Here is a 13,456-nt window from a genome sequence, read left to right as displayed (position 1 = left end):
TCAATTTGTCGGGGCATGAACTCTACAAGGTGTCAAAAGCGTTCCACAGGGATGCTGGCCTATGTTGACTCTAATGTTGACTCTAATGCTTCCCACAGTGGTGTCAAGTTGGCTGGATGTCATCTGGGTGGTGGACCATTCTTGATACATATGGAAAACTGTTGAGCGTGAAAAACCCAGCAGCGTTGCAGTTCTTGACACAAACCGGTGCGCCTTCCACCTACTACCGTACCCCGTTCAAAGGCACTTCAATATTTTGTCTTGCCCCTTCACCCTCTGAATGGCACACATACACAATCCATGTCTCAATTGTCTCAAGACTTAATAAAAAATCCTTCCTTAACCTGTCTCCGCCCCTTCATCTACACCGATTGAAGTGGATTTAACATGTGACATCAATAAGGGATCATAGCTGTCACCTGGATTCACCTGGTCAGTCTACGTCACGGAAAGAGCAGGTGTTCTTAATGTTTTATACAGTCAGTGTATAAGTCAGATCTGTCAGAAAGGCCAGTAGGGTTTAGTTCCACTGGTACCAAACACCTGGCAGTGAACACACACACACACATCAGGGAGTCTATTGAGCTATTGTAGTAGATTAGTTATGATTAGTATAATGACTTCCATTTGCGTATTCAGTACAGTTCAGGTTATTTAAAGCTGGCGCTCCTTTCGGTCCCTTGTGTCTCAGAACACATTAATGATTCATCTGAGACTGTTCTGAACCAGCTAAAACACCCCATGGCAACTTAGACCCCATCACACACAGAGAGGCAGCAGCCTGGCGGATTAACCTGGGTGTGTATTGTGTACATGAGTGTATGCGTGCGTGCGTGCGTGTGTGGGTGTGTGTGTGTGTGTGTGTGCGTGCGTGAGTGTGTGTATTCAAGCCTAATTTCGAGCAGTTGGCTAATTATCACATTCTCTCTGATCTTGGATTAAACTACAGTCAAACCCCAGAAACGCCATGGCAACCAGGCTCCATGGCAACGCCATGGGGACAGAGCGCCATGGAAACAGCAGATAAGAATAAGCAGCACAGGAAAGGAGGTGTAAAATAGCCTACTAAATGGGATAACAACAAAAAATGTTTCTTTATTTATCCTTTATATAACTAGGCAAGTCAGCTAAGAACAAATGCTTATGTACAATGACGGTCTACCCCGGCCAAGCCCTAACCCGGATGACGCTGGGCCTATTGTGTGCTGCCCTGTGGGACTCCCAATCACGGCCGATTGTGATACAGTCTGGAATGGAACCAGGGTCTGTAGTGACACCTCTAGCACTGAGATGCAGGGCCTTAGACCGCTGCGCCGCTCGGGAACCCCATACCTAACCCTTTAGCACCTTGAGGTTGCTGGGAGATGGTGTTTTTGTTGAGACAACAACTGAGGACACTGGGAGTTGGTGTTCGTGGTGAGTGTGAAAGACAGCTGTAAAGATGGAGAGCTACTCCCATGCCTTCAGACAGAGAGAGGGGGAAATCGAAAGAGAGGGGAGAGAGAGAAAGAGAGCGAGAGAGGCCGGCCGGGGGCATGTACCAGGGATGAAGAGGTCGGAGATTGTGGGGGAGGAAAAAGAGAGACAAGCGAGACGGGAGACGGAGCGACGGAGAGAGGCAGAGTTGATGCAGCTCTAAGCAGAAGGAATGCGGTTGGTTCTGCTGAAAATAGGTCACACATCTCAAGCGACTGCTCTCTCTCTCTCCTCTCCAATGAATCAGCATACACTCTATGCATGACTATAACATACCCTTCCCGCTTTACACTACACACTAAACACTAAACAACACAACAGTCTTTCCCTGAGTTTAATATCCAGGCAAGGTGCCCAGGCCCCTTACGCAACATCTAAATCCTCTGGCATGAAAATGACCAATTGCACCAATAGAAGCCCAACTCATCCTTATAGGCAGGGGCCAACAGAGAGAGGCACCGCCTATACATCTGTAGGGGAAGCACTGCCACACATTACACAGAAGTCAACAGAGAGAGAAAGAGAGTGAGAGACACACACACACACACAAGGACACAGACTTTCGCACCACTGGGGGGGATTGTGCAGGCCACAGAAGGAGAATGTCACCTGACATTTCACGCTCGGGTTGCCAGTGTGGCGTCAGGTTTTCTGCCTGGGTTGCCAGGTTTAGAGACTAAAGCTGGAATCCCGCCCTCGGTTGAGATCTGGACCCCATCGCCATCTCTCTCACTGTCCAGACAGAAAGGGGGAAGGAATAGAGGGAGAGATAATGGACAGGGGGATGACAGAGAGAAAGAGAGGAAGGAAGGAAGGAAGGAAGGGATGATAGAGAGAGAGAGGGGAACTGTATGAGAGAGGGACAGCTGCCTGCTCTGAGGGAGAGATGGAGGGATCATGAAGGAATGAAAATAAATTAAATGAAATGATGAAAAGGACCCCCAGAGGGTTGGTCTCTGCCGGCTAAATAAGTCCTGTGTGTGTGTGCGTGCGTGCGTGCGTGTGTGTCCTCTGTCTAATTCATCATGATGTAAAGAGTGGGGGTCTGGCAGCCATAACTCATTCAGAACAGACCTTTTAATAAGAGTGAATATATTAGTTCATAGTGTACACACACACACACACACGCTGCAGGCATGGACACATGCACATACACACACACACACATACACACACACAATATGTGTCACTCTCGTGCTTACAGTGAATCAACATGGCACAGTATAGAGTTTACCCCATCCACTGGGTTTGACAGACAGAGAGAGAGAGAGAGAGAGAGAGAGAGAGAGAGAGAGAGTGTGTGTGTGTGTGTGTGTGTGTGTGTGTGTGTGTGTGTGTGTGTGTGTGTGTGTGTGTGTGTGTGTGTGTGTGTGTGTGTGTGTGTGTGTGTGTGTGTGTGTGTGTGTGTGTGTGTGTGTGTGTGTGTGTGTGTGTGTTAGTTATCCAGTGTGATGTTCTCACAGACACAGAGATGGAAGCCAATCCAGTTATCTGATGGAATTAGTCACTTTACTACTCTACTCTTCACAGTAAGACCATATCATCCTATATTAGAGACAGAGAGACACAGAGGGGAGAGACAGAGAGAGACAAACAGGGGAGAGAGAGAGAGAGAGAGAGAGAGAGAGAGAGAGAGAGAGAGAGAGAGAGAGAGAGAGAGAGAGAGAGAGAGAGAGAGAGAGAGAGAGAGAGAGAGAGAGAGAGAGTTGCATCCCTGTCTCACCCCACAGTGCTGTGGACAGAAATGTGTGTTTTTTGCACATTTTAACCTCTAGACAGCATTGCCCCATGAGCACACAAAAACTATACATACCTCGGCCTAAACATCAGCGCCACAGATAACTTCCACAAAGCTGTGAACAAGCTGAGAGACAAGGCAAGAAGGGCCTTCTATGCCATCAAAAGGAACATAAAATTTGACATACCAATTAGGATCTGGCTAAAAAATACTTGAATCAGTCATAGAATCCATTGCCCATTATGGTTGTGAGGTCTGGGGTCTGCTCACCAACCAATAATTCACAAAATGGGACAAACACCAAATTGAGACACTGCATGCAGAATTCTGCAAAAATATCCTCAGTGTACAATGTAAAACACCAAATAATGCATGCAGAGCAGAATTAGGTCGATACCCGCTAATTATCAAAATCCAGAAAAGAGCCGTTAAATTCTACAATCACCTAAAAGGAAGCGATTCCCAAACCTTCCATAACAAAGCCATCACCTACAGAGAGATGAACCTGGAGAAGAGTCCCCTAAGCAAGCTGGTCCTGGGGATCTGTTCACAAACACAAACAGACCCCACAGAGCCATCACCTACAGAGAGATGAACCTGGAGAAGAGTCCCCTAAGCAAGCTGGTCCTGGGGCTCTGTTCACCAACACAAACAGACCCCACAGAGCCATCACCTACAGAGAGATGAACCTGGAGAAGAGTCCCCTAAGCAAGCTGGTCCTGGGGCTCTGTTCACCAACACAAACAGACCCCACAGAGCCATCACCTACAGAGAGATGAACCTGGAGAAGAGTCCCCTAAGCAAGCTGGTCCTGGGGCTCTGTTCACCGACACAAACAGACCCCACAGAGCCATCACCTACAGAGAGATGAACCTGGAGAAGAGTCCCCTAAGCAAGCTGGTCCTGGGGCTCTGTTCACCAACACAAACAGACCCCACAGAGCCATCACCTACAGAGAGATGAACCTGGAGAAGAGTCCCCTAAGCAAGCTGGTCCTGGGGCTCTGTTCACCAACACAAACAGACCCCACAGAGCCATCACCTACAGAGAGATGAACCTGGAGAAGAGTCCCCTAAGCAAGCTGGTCCTGGGGATCTGTTCACAAACACAAAAAGACCCCAAAGAGCCATCACCTACAGAGAGATGAACCTGGAAAAGAGTCCCCTAAGCAAGCTGGTCCTGGGGCTCTGTTCACAAACACAAACAGACCCCAAAGAGCCATCACCTACAGAGAGATGAACCTGGAGAAGAGTCCCCTAAGCAAGCTGGTCCTGGGGCTCTGTTCACAAACACAAACAGACCCCAAAGAGCCATCACCTACAGAGAGATGAACCTGGAGAAGAGTCCCCTAAGCAAGCTGGTCCTGGGGCTCTGTTCACCAACACAAACAGACCCCACAGAGCCATCACCTACAGAGAGATGAACCTGGAGAAGAGTCCCCTAAGCAAGCTGGTCCTGGGGCTCTGTTCACCAACACAAACAGACCCCACAGAGCCATCACCTACAGAGAGATGAACCTGGAGAAGAGTCCCCTAAGCAAGCTGGTCCTGGGGCTCTGTTCACCAACACAAACAGACCCCACAGAGCCATCACCTACAGAGAGATGAACCTGGAGAAGAGTCCCCTAAGCAAGCTGGTCCTGGGGCTCTGTTCACCAACACAAACAGACCCAACAGAGCCCCAGGACACCAACACAACCAAATCATGAGAAAACTAAAAGATAATTACTTGACAGATTGCAAAGAATTAACAATAAACAGTGCAAACTATGATGCTATTTGTCCCTAAACAGAGAGCACACAATGGCAGAATGCCTGACCACTGTAACTGACCAAAACTTAAGGAAGGCTTTGACTATGTACAGACTCAGTGAGCATAGCCTTGCTCTCAAGAGAAGACACACTGCCCACAAAATGAGATGGAAACCGAGCTGCACTACCTAACCTCCTGCCAAATGTATGACCATATTTCCCTCAGATTACACAGATCCACAAAGAATTTGAAAACAAACCCAATTTTGATAAACTCCCATATCTACTGGGTGAAATACCACAGTGTGCCATCACAGCGGCAAGATTTATGCCACAAGAAAAGGGCAACCAGTGAAGAACAAACACCATTGTAAATACAACCCATATTTATGCTTATTTATTTTCCCTTTTGTACTTTGACTATTTGCACATAATATGACATTTGAAATGTCTTTATTCTTTTGGAACTTATGTGAGTGTAATGTTTACTGTAAATTTGTACTGTTTATTTCAGTTTTGTTCATTGTCTACTTCACTTGCTTTAGCAATGCTAACATATGTTTCCTATGCGAATAAAGCCCCTTAAATTGACATTGAATTGAGAGACAGAGAGAGAGAGAGGGAGAGAGAGAGAGAGAGAGGGGTAAAGGAGATGGGGAGCAAGAGAGAGAAAGAAGACTGGAATGAATGTCCAACACGTCACACAGTGTCATCTTTACAATGTGTATTTATGTGGTGGGGGACAATAGGACCCCTATCGGCCAGGCCTCCCCTTCCACTGTTGCCGAGGGATACGGAGGTGTGATGTGTTGAGTCACAGTGTAGAGAATTTACTACATCTGTAACAACACCCATGGAGACAGACACACACACACACACACACACACACACACACACACACACACACACACACACACACACACACACACACACACACACACACACACACACACACACACACACACACACACACACACACACACACACACACACACACACACACACACTACCGGTCCAAAGTTTTAGAACCTCATTTTTCCAGTTTTTATTGAAATTCACACAGTTTAATCTCTTAATGTACTCTGAAACTAAAGCATAGAACAGATAGACAATTGGAGACGAAAAATAAATCATGAAATAGTTATTTTGAACAAAATTGTATCTACATTTTTTACTTTTGATAAAAGTAGCCACCTTTTGCTGACATAACAGCCGAACACACATTCTTTCTACAACGGAAATCAAATATCGTTCAGAAAGTTCTTCCCAACACTGTTGCAGAAGTTCCCACAAATGTGTTGCACTTGTAGGTTGCTTTGCTTTCACCCTTCTGCCCAGTTCATCACAAACCAGCTCGACGGGGTTGAAGTCTGGAGACTGTGCTGGCCATTCCACGATTTTAAGTCTACCGTCTTGTTCTTTTCCTCTAAGGTAGTTCTGACGTAGCCTGGAGGTATGTTCTGGGTCATTATCTTGCTGTAGGATGAACCCTATAGCCTGGAGGTATGTTCCGGGTCATTATCTTGCTGTAGGATGAACCTATAGCCTGGAGGTATGTTCCGGGTCATTATCTTGCTGTAGGATGAACCTATAGCCTGGAGGTATGTTCTGGGTCATTATCTTGCTGTAGGATGAACCCCATAGCCTGGAGGTAGGTTCTGGGTCATTATCTTGCTGTAGGATGAACCCCATAGCCTGGAGGTAGGTTCTGGGTCATAATCTTGCTGTAGGAAGAACCCTATAGCCTGGAGGTAGGTTCTGGGTCATTATCTTGCTGTAGGATGAACCCCATAGCCTGGAGGTAGGTTCTGGGTCATAATCTTGCTGTAGGATGAACCCCATAGCCTGGAGGTATGTTCTGAGTCATTATCTTGCTGTAGGAAGAACCCCTGACCAGAGTGCCACTCACTCTGTGCAAGTCGTCGACTCTGGTTCCAGCAAAAGAGTCGCTGACCATCACACTTCCTCCTCCATGTTTGACAGGTGGTGTCACCCACTGAGAAACCATCCTTTCGCCTACTCGACGGCGGACAAAAACCCTGCGTGATGAATGGAAGATTTAATCGGTCCATAAGACCGTCTTCCAGTCTTCAGTAGTCCACAGGCGGTGTTTCGTGGCCCAGGCAAGCCTCTTTTTCTTATTTTGCCATCTTAGCAATGGCTTTCATACTGTCACTCGACCTGTCAAACCTGCAGCTTGAAGTCTCCTCTTCACAGTTGAAACTGAGATTTGCTGACTTCGACCAGTGTTAAGAGGTGCTTGAAGCTGTTGTCCTGTGAGCTGCCTATCACGCAAGATGTTGACTCTCAGAAACTTGTCTTCTGATTCTGTTGTGGCTTTGGGTCTGCCAGACCTCCTCCTGTCAGAGTTTCCAAGTGCCTTTTGATGGTGTAGGAAACTGTACTCACTGACACCTTGGCTACACTTAAGGTTTATAATGGTCTGTCGGTCTTCCTTTGTTAATTGCCTTTTCCTCACCATTATGATAGCAGTATACTACTTCCTGCAGTACAATACAGTGAAAATAATGCTTAAGAGGGTGTAGTAACAGTCTGTTCCAACACTGCTTTTATACAGACAGAGGGTTTGTAAGTAATCAACAAAAGTTGGGACACCTGTAGGAATTGTTAGTGTCAACTTTCAAGGCTTAATTTAGGACCATTGCTGAAGAACAGCTGTAAGTTGTTAACCCTTTACTTGTTCCCTGAAAAAAGGTTATTTTTTTATAACTCTGAAATGTACCTTATTTTTCAGTTTTTGGTAACCCAAACTTTAAAAAAATGTTTTTTTTAAAACCTCTGGCAGTTTACCTCTTACCTTTGTACAATTTCAGGTTATTCACTGGACTTTCAATAAAATGTCAATAAAAACTGGGAAAATGGGGGTGTTCTAAAACTACTTGACTGGTAGTGTACACACACACAGAATGAATGACGTCACAGTGAGAAGGGGCGGTTGTTAAAGTGATATCAGATCGAGATAAACAAGGATGGAGGTAAGTAGCCTACAGTTAGAGGATAACACATTAATGCACAGACGAGACAAGCCGTGTGTGTGTGTGTGTGTGTGTGTGTGTGTGTGTGTGTGTGTGTGTGTGTGTGTGTGTGTGTGTGTGTGTGTGTGTGTGTGTGTGTGTGTGTGTGTGTGTGTGTGTGTGTGTGTGTGTGTGTGTGTGCGTGTGCGTGTGTGTGTGTGTGTGTGTGAGCGTGTGTGTGTGATGTGTTTGTTTGTGTTTGAAATGAAAACCACAACACCATGACGGAATGACTTAGAAAGAGGGAGGAGATAGAGGAGAGGAGAAAAGAGGAGGGAAGAAAGGAGAAAGAAGATGAGGAGGAGGTGGTAAGGTTGGCACCATTCATCCCCAGGCCTGAATGGGGTGAATTGGGGAAGAATGCGGCCTTTATGTGTTAGAAACAAAGAACACACCAACCATGTGTGACAGTGTAGCTTCCTTCCCTCTCCTCACCCCTAGCTGGGCTCGAACCAGAGACCCTCTGCACACATCGACAACTGACACCCAGGAAGCATCGTTACCCATCACGCCACAAAAGTCAGGGCCCTTGCAAACCAAGGGAAACAACTACTTCACGGTCTCAGAGCAAGTGATGACACCGATTGAAATGCTATTAGCGCGCACCACCGCTAACTAGCTAGCCATTTCACATCGGTTACACATGTCTAAACCTATTAGGCTTAGATTGTCACAACAACCTGTAAATATATTAACATATAATAGATTATCCTGCAGAAAACACATGTAGTTTATGGAATAAGGTTTTCTACTGGGCCAAACTCAGTGGGCTAGCAAACTGGTGACCAGACGAGAGCTCTGTTAGGCCGCAGGCAAAGAGATGGAGCGAAAAGTCGTAAATTAGTTTATTGATCTGGGAGAATCGGTAACAACGCAATTTAAACACCAAGACATGAGAGATTCTCTCTCTCTGCAGTGACGGAATCCAGCGCTACGTAAAGGATGGACCGGGGATGTTTCATCAATCATTTAATAGCAGATGTAAGGATAGACGGAGAGAGATAATTCCATATGGTTACAAACACTGTACATGGTTTATAATATGACATTTGAAACGCCTTTGAAACGTTTATGAGTGCAATGTTTACTGTAAATCTTTTTTGTTTAAATTGTTGATGTTGTGTTTTGTTTCTTCTCACTTTTGTTTATTTCACCTGCTTTGACAAGGTACACGTATGTTTCCCATGCCAATAAAAAACCCTTTGAATTGAGTTGACTTGAGAGAGAGATTCGGACATGGAGTTGATAATCAGTAATAACAACCATAGCCATCGCAACTCGCTGTCTCACCTACAGTCAATTCGTATCCTTCCATTTCGCCTTCATCGTACAGAAGCACCCACCCTCTCATCTTCCCCCTCTCTCCACCCCCCCTCCTCAAATCCCGCAATAGCCACACCTCCCATCCTCCTTCTCCGAGACACAGCCCCACCGGGGAAGGTAGAAAGACCCCCCCCCCCCCCTGATCATACTTGTATAGACACTAATACCCCAGTAGGTTAGTAGCTTGACTCGTAACGATACCACGCTTTTCCCCCTTAACAGATTGGTCTTAATCAGAAATGCAGCATTATGGAAAGACTAGCCTATTTTCTGATCAGCCTGCATTAAGCCAATTAGGCTACTCCTCTCCTCCTCTGAGAGAATGGACAGATGAGGATGGCAGTGCAGGCTACATTATGAGTGGCGTGGTGCCATTTTAGCACATCCTGACAGGACTCTTGTCTAATATGATAGGTAGGCTAGTATTCACGTGTGTTGATGACATTGGCCTACATTTAGAGAGAGAGAGAGAGCGAGCGAGAAAGCAAATGTTTTCGATATTGTGACACGTAACCTACACCTACTATATTTTCTCCCGTAGCCCTACCCGAATAGTTTTATTATGCTTGTGTCTGTCGAGGGTCGGCCATATATGGATTCTTGTTGAACCACCATCATAGCCTACACCAAATAAAATGTCAAAACGATATTCACACAACGGGTCTTATGACAGGCTACCATGTCATTTCATATTTCTATCCCTAGGCCAAACAGTACCGGGGAAATATAATGTTAAACGGGGGAAAAGCGATTCTCTCATCCCAGCTTACCTCTGCGAAAAACGCCTCCATTCTTCTCTATGTTGCTGCCCGGTGCTCGTGAAGTCAATCGGTGGGCAGACGCGTGCCGGTGTTAACCGGGAGCTAAATTACAGCGGGCATCGGGCGAGCTCCGGGTGGGTGGTGGTCCTGTTCGGTGGTGATTTCCATTCATTTGTAAACGTCCCGATTTAAATCCGGACGGCTACAATCCCTGATGTGTGTTCCCACCCAACGTGAACACAGAGAGAGTAAGAGAGAGAGAGAGAGAGAGAGAGAGAGAGAGAGAGAGAGAGAGAGAGAGAGAGAGAGAGAGAGAGAGAGAGAGAGAGAGAGAGAGAGAGAGAGAGAGAGAGGACACACACACACACCTCTTCTCCGTGTGTACCGTTATAAAAAAAGTCAGATAAATCCCGATCAGGGAATCCAACGGTTCCCTCTTCAGTCCTGGCCCTGAACTGACGGACTCCACGGAGAAGGATAATGATTATGAGAGACAGAGTGAGGTAGCAACGTTTTCATCGCTTGCACATATTTATCCAAACTCTTTGACGCCACCACAACAGATGACATGTTATCCTCGTCTCAAGAATTATGTTTGTTTCTGAAGAGGAGGAAAATAACAGGATGTAAACAGAGCTGGGAGTCACACACGCACGCGCGCGCGCACACACACAGGTAATCATTGGGCCAATAACCGAAAAGTTGCCGGATCGAATCCCCGAGCTGACAAGGTAAAACTCTGTCAATCTGCCGCCTGAGCAAGGCAGTTAACCCACTGCTTTCTGGGCATCGAAGACGTGGATATTGATTATGGCAGTCCCCCGCAAATCTCTGATTCAGAGGGTTTGGGTTAAATGTGGAAGACACATTTCAGTTGAAGGCATTCAGTTGTACAACTGACTAGGGATCCCCCTTTCCCTTTCATTATGTGAACTTTCCCAAAAAGCCACCATTTGTGGACTACCTGGGACAGAAACCGCCCTCAGGGCCAGAAGAGATACTATGCCCTCTCCCTCCCATCTGTCATGCAGGTGATAGAGGACCCAAAAGCGACTTAACAGAAACAGAGTTTATTCAAGTCCAAACAGGGAATCACAGAAATCCTCTAGTCTGTAGAGGGGAATAACAAGAGAAGCGGCCACAGACTGCAGGTCGCTTCGGGTAGGCGCAGGCCGTAGTTGACAGAGACACCTGCTCACACGCAGCATCTGATGAAGGCAAAAAACACGACAGGACAGGGCGAAACACAATCACAGCACGGTGAATACTAAACAAGGAACCGACAGGACAGGAACGGAACACAAAGGAATAAATAGGGACTCCAATCAGGGGAAAGGATCGGGAACAGGTGTGGGAAGACTAAATGATGATTAGGGGAATAGGAACAGCTGGGAGCAGGAACGGAACGATAGAGAGAAGAGAGAGCGAGAGAGTGAGAGAGTGAGAGAGGGAGGGGGAGAGAGAGGGAAAGAACCTAATAAGACCAGCAGAGGGAAACGAATAGAATGGGGAGCACAGGGACAAGACATGATAATAAATGACAAACATGACAGTACCCCCCCACTCACCGAGCGCCTCCTGGCGCACTCGAGGAGGAATCCTGGCGGCAACGGAGGAAATCATCGATGAGTGAACGGTCCAGCACGTCCCGAGACGGAACCCAACTCCTCTCCTCAGGACCGTAACCCTCCCAATCCACTAAGTATTGGTGACCCCGTCCCCGAGAACGCATGTCCATGATCTTATGTACCTTGTAAATAGGTGCGCTCTCGACAAGGACGGGAGGGGGAGGGAAGACGAACGGGGGTGCGAAGAAAGGGCTTAACACAGGAGACATGGAAGACAGGATGGACGCGACGAAGATGTCGCGGAAGAAGCAGTCGCACAGCGACAGGATTGACGACCTGGGAGACACGGAACGGACCAATGAACCGCGGAGTCAACTTACGAGAAGCTGTCGTAAGAGGAAGGTTGCGAGTGGAAAGCCACACTCTCTGGCCGCAACAATACCTTGGACTCTTAATCCTGCGTTTATTGGCGGCTCTCACAGTCTTCCCCGCAGACAAAGGCAGACCGGTAATGAAGTCTAAGGCGATGTGAGAACATGGTCGAGAAGGAATGGGGAGCGGTCTGAGACGACCGGCAGGAGGAGAGTTACCCGACTTAGTCTGCGCGCAGTCCGAACAAGCAGCCACGAAACGGCGCGTGTCACGCTCCTGAGTCGGCCACCAAAAGCGCTGGCGAATAGACGCAAGAGTGCCTCGAACACCGGGATGACCAGCTAACTTGGCAGAGTGAGCCCACTGAAGAACAGCCAGACGAGTGGAAACAGGAACGAAAAGGAGGTTACTAGGACAAGCGCGCGGCGACGCAGTGTGCGTGAGTGCTTGCTTAACCTGTCTTTCAATTCCCCAGACTGTTAACCCGACAACACGCCCATAAGGAAGAATCCCCTCGGGATCAGTAGAAGCCACAGAAGAACTAAACAGACGGGATAAGGCATCAGGCTTGGTGTTCTTGCTACCCGGACGGTAAGAAATCACAAACTCGAAACGAGCGAAAAACAACGCCCAACGAGCTTGACGGGCATTAAGTCGTTTGGCAGAACGGATGTACTCAAGGTTCTTATGGTCTGTCCAAACGACAAAAGGAACGGTCGCCCCCTCCAACCACTGTCGCCATTCGCCTAGGGCTAAGCGGATGGCGAGCAGTTCACGGTTACCCACATCATAGTTGCGCTCAGATGGCGACAGGCGATGAGAAAAATAAGCGCAAGGATGAACCTTATCGTCAGACTGGAAGCGCTGGGATAGAATGGCTCCCACGCCTACCTCTGAAGCGTCAACCTCGACAATGAATTGTCTAGTGACGTCAGGAGTAACGAGGATAGGAGCGGACGTAAAACGTTCTTTTAGAAGATCAAAAGCTCCCTGGGCGGAACCGGACCACTTAAAACACGTCTTGACAGAAGTAAGAGCTGTGAGAGGGGCAGCAACTTGACCGAAATTACGAATGAAACGCCGATAGAAATTAGCGAAACCTAAAAAGCGCTGCAACTCGACACGTGACCTTGGAACGGGCCAATCACTGACAGCTTGGACCTTAGCGGAATCCATCTGAATGCCTTCAGCGGAAATAACGGAACCGAGAAAAGTAACGGAGGAGACATGAAAAGAGCACTTCTCAGCCTTTACGTAGAGACAATTCTCTAAAAGGCGCTGTAGAACACGTCGAACGTGCTGAACATGAATCTCGAGTGACGGAGAAAAAATCAGGATATCGTCAAGATAGACAAAAACAAAGATGTTCAGCATGTCTCTCAGAACATCATTAACTAATGCCTGAAAAACAGCTGGCGCATTGGCGAGACCG

At 47.3% G+C, this 13,456-nt stretch overlaps 1 protein-coding gene across 2 annotated transcripts in view; it reads right to left on the bottom strand.

Moving 5' to 3' along the window:
* LOC124011621 (unconventional myosin-X-like) overlaps positions 1-10,341 on the bottom strand; it is an 81,662-nt gene extending 71,321 nt beyond the window's left edge. For both annotated transcript variants that reach the window (XM_046325071.1, XM_046325072.1), the window contains exon 1: positions 10,094-10,341. In XM_046325071.1, the coding sequence (XP_046181027.1) occupies positions 10,094-10,114 (21 nt within the window). In that variant the 5' untranslated portion in view covers positions 10,115-10,341. The remainder of the gene's footprint in view (positions 1-10,093) is intronic.
* Between the last annotated feature and the right edge of the window lie 3,115 nt (positions 10,342-13,456).

The sequence above is a fragment of the Oncorhynchus gorbuscha genome, linkage group LG23 (assembly GCF_021184085.1).
Source record: "Oncorhynchus gorbuscha isolate QuinsamMale2020 ecotype Even-year linkage group LG23, OgorEven_v1.0, whole genome shotgun sequence".
In the NCBI taxonomy this organism is placed as follows: Eukaryota; Metazoa; Chordata; class Actinopteri; order Salmoniformes; family Salmonidae; genus Oncorhynchus; species Oncorhynchus gorbuscha.
Note: the sequence above shows the minus strand (reverse complement) of the source record. Positions and strands in the feature narration are given on the sequence as shown.